The sequence below is a fragment of the Protopterus annectens genome, chromosome 1.part0 (assembly GCF_019279795.1).
Source record: "Protopterus annectens isolate FY-2018-M chromosome 1.part0, PAN1.0, whole genome shotgun sequence".
NCBI lineage: Eukaryota > Metazoa > Chordata > Ceratodontiformes > Protopteridae > Protopterus > Protopterus annectens.
Window position 1 is genome coordinate 1,380,037,464 of NC_056725.1, and position 18,218 is coordinate 1,380,055,681.

General features: G+C 39.6%; 1 protein-coding gene across 1 annotated transcript in view; it reads left to right on the forward strand.

Moving 5' to 3' along the window:
* The first annotated feature begins 740 nt into the window (after nt 1–740).
* The window catches only part of LOC122798239 (peptidase M20 domain-containing protein 2-like), a 326,617-nt gene continuing 309,139 nt past the window's right edge, over nt 741–18,218 (forward strand). Inside the window, exon 1 of the mRNA XM_044067026.1 lies at nt 741–1,273. Coding sequence (XP_043922961.1) covers nt 860–1,273 — 414 coding nt within the window. The 5' untranslated portion in view covers nt 741–859. The remainder of the gene's footprint in view (nt 1,274–18,218) is intronic.

The following is an 18,218-nucleotide window of genomic DNA, read 5'->3' on the forward strand; positions in this document are numbered from 1 at the left end:
AGGGCCGGGGCAGTTATAATACAACCTCATTTGTTTTGCTAATTTCAGAGCAAACGGGTGAAGCTAGACCCCTAAGTAGTTTAGCTTTCAATTTGCTATCACTTGCCTATTTTTAAATAACCGTTTGATAGATTTCACATAATAGAACCACTTGCATATGATAGAATAATGTACTATAAATTTCGTTCTGCATTGAGTCCCTCAAAATGCACAAAGAACAGAATAGCCCTAGACTATCAAGTTTTGCATTAGCAAGCTGTACCACAGCTCTTCCTAACCAATGGTATACTGATATACTGTAAGAAATTATGCATAATAAAAGTGCATATCTGTATACAATTATTCAAACGCATACAAAGCTGGAGAAACAGAAAAGGCAAGCTAGTTTACTTTTTATGTTCACCACACCTCCTATTATCTGCAATTGATGTTTGCGTACTTCGGTTTAGTAGTATAATTACAGCATGTGGAACTAACTGAAACAGTTAAAACTGTACTACAGCATGAAATGTGTAATAAAGAATCCAAAGTGCACATTACGAGCAGAACGTATCGTCTGACATCTCATTGCATGTAGGCTCCTGCACAGTGCACTAGCACCAGCATTTACACCTTGTTTCCGGACAAACTATGTAACTCTTCTAACCGTTTGGGGGAAAAATGCAGCTGTGGTCCAGAACACAAGTGCGTAAAAGTACAGTTAGAGGGCAGTGACCGACAATGATGTCACAAAGTAGGAGGTTACGTAACAAAGTGGGTGGCATCGTTTGTAGTTCAAGCCTGGGCGTGGAGTACTAATAGAATTTCGATAGTTCCCGACTGTTTTCTTTACTGACTGACTGCTTCAGAATAATTAAAGATGAGTTGTGGAGGGCACTTGCAAATGTGCAAAAATAAAGTATCCCAATGCATTGAATCTACCAAAGAAAAGCTCTCTGCTTTGAGTAAGAAGATCTGGAGTACACCAGAGTTAGCCTTTCAAGAGCACGAAGCTCACAAAACTCTGACTTACTTTTTCCAAGAGGTGGAACAGGGGTGGAAGGTGCAATGCCATTACAAACTGGACACCGCATTCCGTGCAGAATGGGAGATTGCAGGTAGTGGAGGACCTGGGACGTGTGCTGTGAATGTGGGGTTCCTGTGTGAATATGATGCTTTGCCTGAGATCGGACATGCATGTGGCCACAACCTCATTGCAGAAACTGGAGCTGCAGCAGCTCTGGGACTGAAAGGAGCACTACAGTCACTTCCCGCTCCACCTGTAGGAGTAAAGGTAAGGGCGAATATAACCAGTATTGGAAGAACACATTGTACTTACGTATTATCGCAACCAGATTGCTGTTGCAAAATTCGCCTAGTTCCAAGTGAAACGAGGGCGTAAAAAAAAAATTGTTTCCCTCATTGTAGTACACACATCTGATCATGCATGTTCACTGCAGGAACTTCCCGAAGTCCAATTAAATCTTACCTAATGCTGCCTGTAATGTCTTAGCAGTGCTGAATGCTTTTTCACTTTAACATTTTTACAATTTGCAGTTCCAGACATAATAATTCTGTTAGTTCTTCTCCAAACTGGCCAGCGATAATACGGAACTACCATTATTTCTAATGATAGCCTGCAGTATTTTTTTAAGAAAATGCATAATTGTGCAATTTCCGATGCTATGATTTTTAAGTGAGAGAATATAACTGGAGTGTAGTTCAGATACAGATTTGCTATATCGAGGACTGTTTGTAAGCTTCTGAGCACCCCCCCCCCCCAGCCTGTCTGTGTTAGAGGGAAGCCTGCTAGCTTATCAGTGGGAGTGGTAGGTACTAGGTAACCAATCTACCACATAAGGAGTGGTTTATGACCCAGGAATTGTAGTTATTGGCAGTTTGGGCAGTTTTTCCATCTATCTCAACTTCCTGATTTAAAAGCCTGCATTTGCACTTGTCCCCCCTTTCCTGTAACTAGTCTAGTCCAGATACAGATTTGCTGTATCCAGGACTGTTTGTAAGCTCCTGAGCCCCCCAAGCCTTTCTGTGTTGGAGGGAAGCCTTCTAGCTTATCAGTGGGAGTGGTAAGCACTAGGTAACCTATCTACCACATAAGGAGTGGTTTCTGGCCTAGAAATTGTAGTTATTGGTCGTTTGGGCAATTTTTCCATCTCTCTCAACTTTCTGATTTAAAAGCCCGCATTTGCACTTATTTCTTTCCTGTAACTAGTCTAGTTCAGATACAGATTCTTAGTTTTAGCACTTGAATTTGCTTATTCGAGCTCAGCACTTGTTCAGAACTTGTTGTAAGCACTAAATAAGCTACAAATTACTACAGCACTCAACCTTCCTCATTACCTAGAGGAAAATAGTTTTTGTAATTACTTTTCTCACTTGCTTAGAGAAAAACAGCTCTTGTACTCACTTTCCTCATTTGTCTAGAGGAAAATAATTTTTTATTCAGGCATGTCCAGGGGTCAGCTCCCAGTGTTCTTTCCTGTCTACATGCAAGTAAGCTTTAATAAGCATACTGTTAAAGAATTGCCAACATTGAAAGCCTTTCTGTTGTTGCCATGCAGAGAATACATAACTAGATAATGTATAAAGTTGGGTATTGAAATGCATATGACAGTATTTGTGATAAAGGACAGGATTATATTATTTTAAGAAGCTCATTACACTTGTTGGAGACTTCCAGTGATCTCTGAGGGCTTTACCCATAAACTAAACAGAATGCCATTCATGTGTGGTCAATAACCTGTACAGTAATCCTTTAAGCACTGTATCTTGAGCTTGTTTGCTTTTCATTTTTTACTTTGATCATGTTTTCCCCATGAAACAAGTAGATAGTTGTCAGGCAGCAGGACTTTTTTGGATAAGAAACACTTTTACAAGTGGGGGCATCACAGAGATTGCTACTTTCAGCATGTTACTTGGTACTTTATTAAAGCTGAATATAAATTATAATTAGAACTGCAGTGCAAGGAGAAGCGGCTTGAGTTGAGTGCTGCTTGTTTTTCTTATACTTGATTTTGACTGGCATTCCAGTGATGTATTTAAAAAGTAATTTATTTTTTCATGCCTCACAACCTTTTTGTTTCCATCTAGATATTAAGTAAGCTGTCAAGCAGCCAATGCATTGAAATATTTTTATTCTTTTACACTTCATTTGTCTTGATTGGACTCTCATAATGAGGGTTTGGCACCCAGGCAGCATATTTAATTAAAGTTTAGTTTTTGTGGTTTTGAGCATAGCTCCTCCCCTTTCTAGTTGTCCGCACCCCTTCCCATTGACCCCACCCATTCGGCTATCTCCTGCAGCCCCCCTTTGATTTGAAGTCACCAGCCGCCACTGTGTCTATCTGATGAATTTGAGCATCTTGGGGCAATGTAGCAATTGCCTCATGTACACAGACAATCCTCTCCTCCTATCACCCAACACTACAGCCTGTGAGAGATGCACTTATCTAGCCATACTGGAGCTAAAGATCTCTCCAACCAAGACTGAGCTTGACAGTCAAGAGGAGAAGGTAAACACTTGCACGACACCACACTCATCACATAAGTCCCACTAAACCTGCACCACCAAAATCCACACATAGAAACACAAAAACATACGCGGAGGCTGTCAGTAATAATCTGTTCAAGCAACAGAGACCTCCAAAGCAGAAACGCAAGCAACCTCCACCCCCCAACACAACCCAAATGACACAAAGCCCATAGACTCAGTGTGCCACTCAATCACAGCCCATAAGGCAAAACAATGTAGCCAGCTCACTAGTCATAGGTTACTCTATAGTCAGGCACACTGATGTCCCACTCACCAGGCTAAACAAAGAGAAGGTTACTGTCAGCTGCCTGTCGGGTGCCAGGATCCGCCACATAACCCACGCACTCAGGTCATTCCACAACAAGTACAAATATGACTCTGTCATTGTCCATGTTGGTGTGAATGACCTGAGACGTACCTCCCTGGACTGCATGAAAATATATATGGAAGAGCTCTCCAATCTTGTAGCCCAGGCAGGTATGACCCTAGCCCTGAGTAGCATCCTGCCATCACCCAGAATGATACCACAGTACAAGGAGAAAATGATTGACTTCAACAATTGGCTAAGCTTCTGGTGTCATTTTAAGGGGATCCAGTATCTGTCTGCCTGGGATGACATGGTCGACAGACCACAATGCTTTGCCAGAGATGGCCTGCACCTGTCATCCCTGGGATTCTGGATACTGGCTAAGGCACTTGTCTCCCCTATAGTGCCTTTTTTAGGCAAGGTTCAAATGGCAAATTCACCACTGTAACAGGATCAGTCAAGCAAAAACTGAGGGTAATGCTACTCATGCTAGAAGTCTAAATCTCAAAATGCACTCCCTCGAGGCACTCCTTAAATTGGAGAACATCGACATATGTGCAGTGACTGAGACCTGGTTCAAGGCTCCAGACAGCACCCCAGCATTACCAGGCTATAACTCATACCACACTTTTTGGCCATCTAACCTGGACCGAAACACCAAAGGCGGAGGTGTGTCCATATTCATTAAGGATATCCACACCTCCGGGCTAGTTGCTCAGCATAATGTATCCGAGGTTATCCAAGTGCAACTAACTGAATAAAACTGCAATCCAAACTGTAGCTTGCTACAGATTCCCCACCATGCCCCAGGATTCCCACTCCTCTTTTCTTGATATACTGGAAAATATTAGGTTCAACCAAAAACCCTAATAATGGGCAATTTCAACTACCCCACCATTAACTGGGAAAACTACTCATGTACCAACTCCTTAGCTCAATGCTTTCTGGAATTCATAAATTCCAATGCCCGGGATCAACTTATCCACACCCCTACCAGGGGCAACAATATCCTAGACCTAGTCATTACCAACATGAGTGACTGGTGTTCCACACCTGAAGCAACTCCTCATTGGGCCGATCTGACCATAAGCTAATCACCCTGATATCCACATCCCACCCCCACCCCCCATTAAGGAAACCACTGTAAAAAATTTCTCCAAACCAACTTCATGCTTCTTAAGACAGAAGTGGCGAACTCAATGACACCCATGCAGATGGGCAATACAGTTATGACTGCTGAATCCTACACAAATGCATTCTATAAGCACTTACACGAGTGCATGGGTCGTGCTATCCTAAACAGAACCAAGATGCTATCCTCCAAAAAAAAAGGAAGCCAATCTGGTGGTCCCCTGCCATAAACAAACTCTACAACAGAAAGAAGAAACTGTTGCAAATGAGAGTAAAATCCCATGAGTGAAGGAGCTCCCTGGTCAGCCTCAGTAAAAAGCTGAGATCCCTTATAAGATCCACCAAAGCTAGCTATGAAAACAAAATCACCACTGATTCTAGGGACAACCACAAAACATTCTATAGCTATGTCAAGAATCTCAATGGCAACACCCATATCTGCTCTGAGTTACAGCACAACGGCATGAAAATTACAGAACCAACTGATATTGCCAACATCCTGGCAGATAGGTTCAGTGCTAACTTTGCCCCGCTCTCACACCCTAAAGGGCCCATATCTATACAGGAAGAATGCAGAGTCTCTGTAATCACAACTACACAGGTGAAAGCTGCACTCTGTAAAGCCAAAAACACAGCATCCATGGGACTGGACAACATTCCATGCTGTGTTTTACATGAACTTCAGAGCGAACTGGCTCCCCACCTAAGCACCATGTTCAGTCATAGCCTCATGTCAGGCTTTGTGCCCACTGAATGGCACACAGCAACAGTTTTCCCATTCCACAAAGGGGGAGCCATCACTGATCCTGGGAACTATCGCTCTATTAGCCTGATGAGCCTGGTCTGTAAGGCCATGGAACGTATCAACATGGAATTCATAAACAAAGACATTGGCAACCTCCAAATTCTGGACCCCACCCAGTTTGGGTTTGTGAAAGGCAGATCATGTCTCCTGTGCCTGATCAACTTCTTTGAGGCAGTCACCAAAGCCATAGATGAGGGTAAGGTGGTTCACACAGCCTATCTTGACCTCACCAGTGCTTTCGACACCGTCCCTTATTCTGGAATTATAGCTAAACTCACTAAACTAGATATAAATCCCTATGTCACAAGATGGGTTGCCAACTGGCTCACTGACAGAACCCACACTGTAAAAGTTGCAGACTCCAAATCTGACTTCAAACCAGTGATAAGTGGAGTAGTACCACAGGGTTCAGTCCTAGGACCGCTCCTGTTTGGTATCTACTTTTCTGAAGTACAGGATAACACAGAAGGCCCTTGGCTAATGAAGTTCGAAGATGACTGCAAACTAGGATCCATAGTCAAGTCCCCAAATGATGTGGACATCCTACAGAAGGGCCTCACTGAGACAGATGCCTGGTGTCAGAGCCATGGCCTCAAGCTCAATGCCAAAAAGTGCATTGTCATCTCCTTTGGTAAAAACTCTGTACCCATGAACTACCACATAGGTGGCAGTCTACTTAACGATGAATGTGTGATGAGACCTTCGGACCCAGGTGGACAGTAGTCTCTCCTTTGATAATCACATCACCGCAGTAGTTAGAAAATCCTTCTTTGTGGCACACCTCATCACAAAAGGGTTCTCATCCAGGAAAAAGAGGTCATTGTTCCCCTCTACTCGACACTCATTAGACCCATTATAGAGTACAACACCCCTTTTGGAATGTACCTCACAATACATCTGCAGCAGCTGGAAAGGCCACAGTAGTACTTCACAAAGAAGATTACTAGCCTCAAACAGATGCCCTACACTGACCATCTCAAAAAACTCCAGCTTTACTCCATAGCATATCGCCTACTCCAAGGTGATCTCTGCCTAACATATAAAGCTATGTCAAACCCAGAGCTGTTGGGCATGCTACACCTAAATAAATCCCAATCCTCTGAGCTACACACTCTAGGGAACTAAACCTTGTCACCAAAATAAACAGGACATGCTGGAGGGTAGATTCCTGTCTCAGAGACTTCACATAGTCTGGAACAAGCTAACCATCTATGTCAAGCAAAGTTCCTCGTTAGCACTCTTCAAGAAAAATCTTGATGAGTGGATGGGAAATAGGAAATACATCCCGGGGATCACTTCTGTGGCTTTGCTTAACAGGGGCACAGAAAAATAACTTTCTTGGGTGGCGTAAGCCAGGGAACCATGTTGGCTAGGCTTACTTAGGCCCTTGGGCCGATAGCCTAGTACCTACCTATGAAGCTATGAACCTATTTTATGGTCCAGTTCAGAGGCATCACCATTTTAGTTTAATAAATGGATGTCTAATGAAGGCTACTGTTTTTAGCACCTTGAATAATCGGTACTTACACATTCCAATTGTCATGACAAGTGAAGCGTGCATCTCTAATGCACGCAAATCATGAAGATGATTTTTTAAATTGTTTGTCATCTTGAAGCCAGTGGCGGCTGGTGACTTCAAATCAAAAGTGGGGGGGGCTGCAGGAGACAGCTGAATGGGTGGGGCAAGCAGGAAGGGGTGTGGCCAGCTAGAAAGCGGTGGGGCTATGTGCCAGTCAAAATTAAGGATAAAAAAATAAGCAGCACTCAACTCAAACACTTCTTGCAGTTCTAATTATAACTTATATTCAGCTTTATAAAAGTACCAAGTAACATGCTGAATGTAGCAGTCTCTGGGATACCCCTACTTGTAAAAATGTTTTTTATCCAAAAAGGAAATAAAAATAAATTATGGCCATATAGTTATTCTTAAATGCATGGCAACTCCCCCACATAAATGGTATAAGCCACAGCAATATTACACAGATTTCAACAAAAAAATACAGTGCATAATAATATTGCAGCCCCACCAGACTGGATTTATGTGGAGTCACTGAAATTACTTTCAGTGATAGGAAACAAATCTATAACTGTTCACCAAAGCTACATTCAGCAAATACTACAACAAAATAGTTTTTTAGGGAGCAAGCCCCCTGCCACTTCCATGCAGGGGGATACCTTACCACCTAAAACCCAGATTTATATAAACCAACTCCAAGGTCACAAAAAAACAGTGGAGAAAAAAGCAAACTCTGCTGTGAGTAAAAGTAGTTTTAGTGAACAGTATGCATTCTTTTACATTTGTCAAAACTCCTTTTTCGAAGTGACATGTTCCCACCAGATAAAAAGACTGTTATTTAGCAGTAATCAAACAACAGCAGAGGAAAGAAATTTAATCTACAGATCACTTCCATATCCACTTCCATATCCATCATTATGGCCACTTTACTGACTGCGTGCACCTCAAATGTGTGCTTGTGGTTAAAAAACAAAGAAAAATAAATAAACAGTAATAGTCAAAGTAAAGCAATCTCATCTCAGTAATGTAATCCATCTTACTTTCCACAAAGGCACACTAGTACTTATACTGACTGTTAAACTGAGCAAACAACAAGAAAGTCAGTTACTTATACAAGTCTTTAATAATCCAGTCAAACTAATATGCCAAGCTCCACTAGTAGGCACACATTCTGATCTAATTTTGACCTGAATTGATCAGCACAAGTAAAAAGCATGAAGTATTAAGCTTAACAAGAAGTTTGTCAAGTAAAGTACTAGTCCTGGAAGAGGATACCAATAAAATGGAAACAGGAAAGGAAAAGTCTCAAGGCAGATGCATATATGCTATTAGACCCAATCAAAAGGATTCTATAAAACACAAATAAATTTCAAACACATTTGCAAGATACCATATATCAGTGTATAAATGGGAGACATGCATGTTTTCCCAAAGACAATAGTGTAGTGCACCCTACCTCTCAACTGCCCAGATTTTTGCATAATGTCCACATTTTTGCCTAATATTTTTGGCCTGTTCCTCACTGTAGTGCTCAGACTGTTAGCACAAGAAATCTAGACAATGCCTTAAATAATGGCGGGACAAAGGCCTAAAAATAGGGCCAGATTTTTAAATATTGCATTTATAAACTTAGAAAGTTGCAAAAAAAAACCAGGATGTGTGTAAGTAAGCATGTATTTTCTGAAGGATAGGAAGTCTGAAACAAAACATATGCCATTATTTAGTGACTTCAGCCCTCACTAATTTGCCATAAAACCACAAATCTTAATCTAATACTTGCTGAGTTGGATTCCTAGGTCCTAGCCCTAGGTGGTTTACAAGAAAAATTAAAAACTGTATGAGGGTCAGGGCAAGCATACATAAGAGACTGGTCTGCAAAATCAGGGACAAGACAAGACATTAAGACAACTACAACTTAACCTTTTCTCTCCATTCACTAACCTGCTATAATTTATACTTTAGTTCCACTTCCTACCCTTTTCACTTTCCAATCCAGCCAGGCAACACAAGGTGAAACAAGTAAGGTGCACTGCACTGCTCTGTCTGCTCTGCTGTCTGATCGAACTCCGACCACTCCAAACAAGTACTGCTGCTGTGCTGACTCCCTGTTTCTCGCTCTCTTTTTCCCAGCACGGAAAGAGAGCGAGAAGAGAACCAATCACTAGCCATCCAGCCATCCATGTCATGTACATGACTGCGGATGTGGCAGTCTGATCCCCTTCCACATCACCGCGTTTACAAACCGCATAGACTTCTGGGCATCTTAAACGGTTGCCTTTTCTTCTTAATCTGGACTGATTTTGCAGCAGTCCAGATTTACAGAAACCATTTTTTTTTAAACTCAGAACTCGACGAGCATGCATAAGCAGTTCAAGTTCCAGGACTTTAACAGCGAGTCAGTCAGACTCGCAGGTTACAGCTAAAATATTTTATTTTTTTAAATAAAAAAACTGGTTGTGATAATACAAGTGCCGAATAACATTTATGGTTTGATAAAAACACAGCTCTTGGAACTTAAGAGGCTCATAAAACTAAACTTTTAAGTAGTGGAAAAAATGAAAATCAGATACTAAGGTTGCCACCTCTCCGTTTTTTTTCTCTGGACTATCTGGAAATCAAACCGATTGTCCGGTAGTGTGGAAAACACTGTACAAACTCTGGTATTCTCTTGCAAAAAAACAGACTATCAGAGTTTATTAAATCAGCAGAAGCAGGCATCAGGAACAGAAAAAGAGGGCGTTACCCATCAACTGATGTTATAAATAAGTCACAAAATAGGTGGAGCATAGACGGTAGAGGGCAGGTGGAAGTAGGCGAGGTTATGGGGGGTGCAAGGGGTGTAGCCTTTCTCCGGTTTTAGCCATGACAAAGGTGGCAACCCTATCAGATATCCTCTGAATGCATCTAGATTGGCGGTGGAATGCTTTTATGTAGTATTACAGTTCACAGACATTGCCTTTGTATTAGTATTAGTAACTCGCAGGCCATTCTGTGCAGATGTAAGCGTGGTCTTAGTGATTGACAGGTGAAAGGACCTTGTCGTCATATGGGAAATATGCATGATTGACAGCCATGTAGCTGTGGCATGAATATCCATTGTCTATTTGTACTTTACCCTTTTTCTCAATGTAGTGTGTTCTAGTAGTTGGTATATTTCATTAGTGGGGGTGTGGTGAGTGCAGGGGTGCTTGCCCCCCTTCAAAAACCAATTAAAAAAATAATATATTATAATGCTATTATTTTTTTCCTTTGTTTCCATGTGGCTTTTGTCTCTCCATTCTTTGGCATTGCCCAGAATTCTTGAATCAAGAAGTTGAGAGATATGCTGCAACTTTCTACTTCAAGAAACGGGTCTATATTAGATAAACAAAGTTTGAAAGTTTGTCTGTCATATGGTCGACACCATTTGATCGAACTTTCAAATGTTCGAATATCTAATAAAAAAAATAAACTACAACAAACACCTACCTTAACGTTTTAAGCAGGGGGCAAATCCCCCTGCACCCCTACACCCCCGCTCTTTAAATATGCCAACTACGAGATCGCACTACAGTCCAGAAAAGGGAAATCTTCCCATTCCATGCTGTACAGAGATCTCCATTACAACATTCAAACATTCAAAAATCCGATCATATGGTGTCGACCATATGACACTCAAATTTTTGATTGTTCGAACATTCACTATAGACCTCAAAAAACACAGGACTTCCTGTCTGTCAGATTAAAGTTTTTTTATTATATCTATCTATCTATCGATTGGCCCTCTTGCCCCACCCCAGCTATGCTTATGACTAAATCAATACTTAAACCACACATGGTCATGCACATACTCCTCATCTGGATAACTCCATTTTCTTTTGTGTCTTTCTGTCTATTTATCTATCTTTCCTTTATCATATTCCTTATTCCTTTATAACCTCTATCGCCTTTTACACATTACACCTTTTTACCACTTCTTCTCAATTTTCTTCCTACCTTAATCTCCACTTTCTGACCTTAGCACTTTATCCATCTCCTTTAAATACTCTTCACCCCTCTCTTATACCCAGGCTCTATGTCAGTAAGTACCCTAGCATTCTTTCCCCCACTATCCTTGACTCATCTGCCATACAATGCCTCACTCCCTATTCTAACTTTAACTGCTATCTACCTACAGATTAGTGCTTCACACTCTTTACCTCAGTTTTATTTATTATTAGGTCGTCTTGTACTGAATCCGGTCCTGACCATACATGAGAAAAGGCCATTTACCTGTGACTTAAAAGCATTTACAGATGCATGTGTGAGAAATCCAGGAGTGGCCTTAGGTCAACTGGTGCCCTAGGCAAAAAGGCACCATGGCACCCCCCACCACACCATTCAGTGCCCCCATCCTAGTCTACCTATACCAAATAAATAATGGAAAAGTGCCCCTACTAAAGTGGCACCCTAGGTGGCCGCCTAGTTGGCCTATGCCTAAGGCCGGCTATGGAGAAATCCCATTAATATTAGTATGACAAAAAGTTCATGTGGAACCAGAGCACAAGCCCTTGAAAAACATTTTCATAAAGAGTTCAAGCTTCTGCCATGATTGCAAGGATGTTACTTAATTGACTGAAGAATGATGTGAAAGCAAAATACAGACAAGGCAAGGAACTCTAGACTTAGCAGATAGGCTGATAAAAGCATGCTTACCAAAGAAGCTTGAAGAGTCATTAGAAGAACTGACGATTCTTTGGATAAAACAACAGTTACTAATGACAGAAAAAAAAACAATAAAATAATTTCAAAGCTTTACAGACATAGGCATAAAAGCTGAAATGAGAGACTGGCTTAAGTAGAAATTACCAGTAAGGAAAGAGATTCAGTCTTATTTTTCTTTTGTGATGCAAATAGGTTGCCTCCAGGGCTTGATTTTCAAAAGTAAGAAATCAGTAATTTTCAATCCATTTTGAAGATTTATGCTTGTGGGGCTGTACGAATCATATCTGAGAACAGTAAAGTATGAAGAACGAGCAAGTGGTATAACACAATGCTCAGTAATGTTAACTCGGCGCAAGTAGTACGTAATCATGCCGTCCTTAATGCATTTAATGACAGCAGTTCAGAAAAGTGATGTTAACCGATATACTGCACAGTCATCCTGGTAGGGAAGAGCATTTTTGTCCATGGAGTCAAGTGGGCCCAAGTTTTTGTCACTTTAAAGAAACCATATATCTTGTATGTGTGGATTGTTATTCTGTGTACTCTGAAGTAGTCAGACTGACATAAATAACAAGGGCAAACAATGCATTACAATCTGTTCTTCAAACAGGGGATAGCTGTTGTTGTTATATCTCTCAGTAGTCCTCAATGCAAAGTCAGTAATTCAGATTTGTCTTCAAGTGGGAACTGATACATATAATACACAGTCCACACTTTCAGTAGTCCAATGGAAAAGTATAGAGAACTGTCGAGTGAAACTTCTCATAATGAACAACAGTAACAAAAGCTGCTAGGGTTATCATCTCACAGTTTTGCTCAATTTCAGTGACTTAGTCTATCTGTGCTTACCTGTAAACAAATCTCCCACTTCAGATAAGTTACTGATAGCGGAAAATCAATTCAAAGTGAAGGAAATGCAATAAATCAACCGAAACAGACTACCACTACTGTTGTAGTACAAAGTACGTACTGGTGATGAGTAATAGTAACAAATGTGGAGTCTGAAACTGATGTTTTGGCAAGTAGTTAAAGCAAGATGCTTTCATGTTTACAGATAAGGTGTATAGAAGAAATCATAAATGTGTGCATAAGACAAATATGTCAAAACCCAGAGAAGATGACCAACAAGGATCGTCATTGCCAATAGCATAGTGGGAAATAGACGTTGTGAGAAATGTGGTGATCAGGAGTTTCTGAAGGACACCTTTCAATCAGAATTTCCAGATAAAATCATTTACCTGAAAGAATTATCCAAGTAGGAAGATACAGATATCTGGTGAGAACAGTCCTATGAAATAATCCAGATGTGGAAGAACATTGAAGAAATTAGGCAGATATATGGATAATTTGAGAGCTGATTACGAAAAAGTTGCATTTACTGAAATGCTTATCTGTATGAAAAAGTCTTATTTGATGTAAACAGCTCATGACAAATTTATTAAATGGTTAAAGCGATAAATGTAATGTATACTATAGCCTCCCTTTTCTAGTTTTATATGATAATAAGACCAATTGACATGCAGTTAAGTAGACTACAATCACACTGACAGAAAATAATCAAACACATTCTTTCTGAAGTTTTGAAACAACCATGGAAAAACTACTGCCTTTCCTTCCACATACCACACTGTTTTGAAGGAAACATACAATGTTTTTTGCAGTGGGCAAACACCCGGGACCATCTTCTCCCACACACACACACACACACACACACACACACACACACACACACACACACACACACACACACACACACACACACACACACACACACACACACACACACACACACACACATATATATTGTCTTCTTTGTTTTCTTATTTTTTGTATTGTAAATTTTTCCATATCTGGATGTCTTTGCCTTTATTTCTCTTCAAATATCTTGGTGGTGCTATTTTTGTAACTGTCTTTCGGCTTTTCACGGTTAGGGATCGCCACAGTGGATCTCCGGTACGCTCATGATCGGTAGTGAATTTTTACGGGGCCGAGTTGCCAGCCCAAAGCCCAGCCTTCAAAGAAGGCACGCCCATTCATGCTTGTACCTACCTGCATGTCTTTAGTTTTGCTTTCACCTTTGCATAAATATTGCACTATATTAAATCTCTTTTTCTGTCCCATGTCTATATTTCTTCTTCAGATGTCGTTGTTTCTCCTGTTTCCTCTTACATGGGGAACACTTTGTTCCATCATGCTTTGGTATAAACCCATGTGAGACTTTCTACACTAAATCCTTTACTTCGCAGGTATTCCATAACCTCAACTTCTATTTTTTTAACTTTTACTTTGCTAATCTTCTGTTCTACATTCCCTCTTTGTGATGTTATTTTTTGCATTGTGAAATTTTCCATATCTGGATGCCTTTACCTGTATTTCTCTTCAAATATCTTTGGGGCTGATTTTTTTATAACGCCATATATAGTTGTTTCAATGTCCTTTAAGTCAAGTAAGATCCAATTCAGTATCAATGGTACAACAGATAGCACACATTTACCTTTGGTGCAGAAGGTTGTGGGTTCTATTCCCGCACTGGGTAGATCATTTTCTGTTACTGCAGTGCAGCATTTCTTCTTTACAATACAAAAAATAAGAAAACAAAGAAGAGAAATAGAAAAGAGGACTAGTAATGGAGAAGTTAAAGAAATAGAAACTGTGGTTATTGAGTACATAATGAAGTGAAGGATTCAGTGTAGAAAATTTAACTCTGATAACATCACACCAAGATAGAGCGATGAATCCCCAAATTAAAGAGACATCAGTGGAGTGGGAACATCTGATCAGTTACCATATGAAGATACTTTGGAGCCTTCCATAGGAAACCAGTATAAACGTTCAGTTGGAGACTGCACTTGCACAACAAGGGAAGGGACAGGAAACTAGGCAGTCAATATTATGGATTGATAGGCCAGTGAATTCCCATATGAAAGAGCAATGGTTGACACAGGATGAAACTGAAGAGAATGTGGCACAGGAAGATGCTCTGGAACATTCTGTGGAATGCCTGCAGGAAATAGAGAACAAAGAATGTGCCCTCAGTTTAGAAGAAAATGATCTAAGAGAAGAGTTGCATGAGTTAATACAAAAAGGACAAATATATTGAGATCAATAAAAGAAAGACTACAGAAAGTCAATGAAACCCCAAAAGTTAGAAGTTTGATAAACCAAATGAACACTGTGAGAAGGACTGTCCATAGAGATTCATGTGATATGACAGAAGTAAATAGGATATATTAGTGTGCAGCTAAATTAATAACAGATAAAGTCTTGCCACAAAGACACAGGGCAGTAACAGAAAGGAAGGGGAGAAATCAAATGCCATCATGGAAGTATCGAGTAGAGAAAACTATAAAACAATTAAGACAAGAAGTGTCACTTTTCAAAAAGTATAGAAGAGGGAACAGATCAACAAAAATACTCAGGAAGATAGATGTGATAAAAGCAACATGCAGTATCAGAACAGATCAGGATCTATTGTATACTATTGCAAATAATAAACTGAAAATATCTGCACAGACAGAAAAACTTAGAAGATATGCAGATAAATAATAAAGGACAACTACAAAATAACCAATTTATTGATGACCCAAAAAAGTTTTATAGAGAATTGGGAAACAAGGCAAAATTAATTGAAACACCACCAAAGAAAGAAGAAATAGATACATTTTGGAGAAATATCTATGAAGATCGTGTGCAGCATATCAAAGATACTAAATGGATAGATGAAGTAAAAGAAAGAATAAGAAGTTCATTTGTACAGGACATGACATGAGAAGAAGTAATGGCCAGAGAGATTAAAACAAAATGAAGAAAAGCTCCTAATTGGAAACCCCCAGGCCCAGATGCAGTACCTAACTTCCGGCTAAAAGTATTAACATCTTTACACAAAGATTTAGCCATTAGTAAGAGCTACTTATATGCTGACTCTGAGCAGTCACTGACCTGTTAACAACAGGAAAAATGATACTCCTACTTAAGAGTGAACCTGCAAGCTATCCTAACAACTATAGACCAATAACTTGCCTTCTGATTATGTATAAACTATATAGTGGAATTGATGCCGACGGAGTTTACAGTCATCTAGAAGAAAGTTCAGTCATGCCAATAAAACAAAAGAGTAACAAAAGAAAGTCATAATGATCCAAGGATGATTTGTTGTTAAAGTCATAATGGAGAACTGTGAAAAGGGCAAGAATCTAAGCATGGCATGGGTAGTCTACAACAAAACATTTGACAGTATCCCACATTTATGGATACAAGAGTGCTTAAAAATGTAAAAGATACACCCTGCACTAGTCGATTACATAACAGTGACCATGAAACAGTGACAAGCCATTCTGCAGTTAAGCCATGATAAAGGACAAATTATTATTCCAGGGATAAAAATTCAAAGGGGGGTATTCCAGGGTGACTCTTTGTCACCACTGCTCTTTTGTCTTGCCCTTAACTCATTAAGCTATTTACTACTTAACAGATTAGGTCATGGTTACAATTTGGTTCCCAGAAAACAACAAAATATAAAGACTTCTCATCTTCTTTTTGTGGATGATTTAAAACTGTATAGTTCATCAGATGAGGAACTGTCTGAAAGCACAACTGCAAGTGGTCAAAACTTTTTCAGATGATATAAGAATGACTTTTGGTCCTGATAAATGTGCAAAAGCAACCTTTAAAAAAAGGAAAGCTGCAGCACCAAGAAAACATTATTGGCCTGGGACAGGAATGTGATATAAAAGAACTTGAGCAAGAGGGACTGTATAAATATTTGGGAATTGATGAAGGATCAGCAATAAAACATAGGCAAATATGAATAAAACTCAGTAAGGAATATTTTTAGGAGACTAAAATTAATACTGAAAACAGCACTGACACCTAGGAACTAAGTCCAAGATATAAACCAATTTGCTCTTCCTATCCTAACTTACAGTTTTGGACTGACTTGCCCCAAAAGGTGTTGGATTAGCCAGACCAGAAAACATGAAGGATGCTTCATGCTCATCAAATGATTTATAAAAATGAGTGTATACAAAGACTATATGTTTTCTGTTCTGAAGGAGGTATGGGCATCCTTGAAATTGCTTACATATATAGATCTGCAATCGCAAGACTTCATACAAATCTGCTGACTTCAAAAAACCCAAATGTAGTTAAAGTTTTAAAACTTGAGGAGAACAAGTCTAAGATGACTTCCCTACTTAGTTTATTAGAAACATATCGGCATCAAGCGGGAAAGGAAATCAAACCAGAAGTAGAAAAAAAAATCAGGCAGCAACTGAATGTGTCAAAAAAACAAAAGAAAGAATATAAGGTGAAGGAGCAGATGAGAAGGCAAAAAATGTGGAAAATGTATAAATATGGTTGCAAGTATAGAAAACTCTTGGAATAACTGCATGTTGATCAGGAATAAACTGAGAGACAAATTTAAAGCAAAAGATGAAAGGTTAATATTGGTGGCCCAAGATAGTGGACTACATACACACTGGTTTACAAAGTCCATTGAACATGTGGGAGAAACAGACAAATGTAAGTTTTGTAAAACAGAACTGGAAACAGTCACACATCCTGTTGCTGGTTGTAATATACTAATGGCAGAAGGACTGTATGCTGAAAGCCATAATAATGTGGCAAGACTGCTGCACTGGGGATTGTGCAAACGTTATAATGCTGAAGTAGCTGAAAAACATTGGAAACTTGAGCAACAAAGCATTATAGAAAATGATGAAGTTTATATCCCATGGCTCATTACCAACAGTTCAAAAATAGATGCGAGAAAACCAGATATTGTAGTCCATGAAAAGAAGACAGAAGTGGTGTAGCTCAGTGACATTGCTATACTCTGTGACCGCAGTGTCTTATGTACAGAGAGGCACAAAGTCATACAATATCAGGATTTGCAGATAGAAACAAGGGCAATGTGGAAGAAGGATACCCAGACAGTTCCTATAGTAGTAGGAGCAATGGGCCTTATAAAAAAGATTTTACAATTGTACATAGATATGTTACCAATACATGTAATGCCATATGAATTGCAGAAGGAGTCATTACTGGGTGAAGAGTTCTTTTGGCAAACATCAAAGACTGAAACAATACTAATTTCTTGAACTTTAATCATACTTTGACTTAGGAATGGGGTCCATTCCTGTCATGGTAGTAAAAACCCAAAACACTTGGAGAAATTAAAAAAAGTTTATAGCTTTTAATATGCTAATGCTATGTATGTTATGTAGACATATGCATGTTATGTATGTTA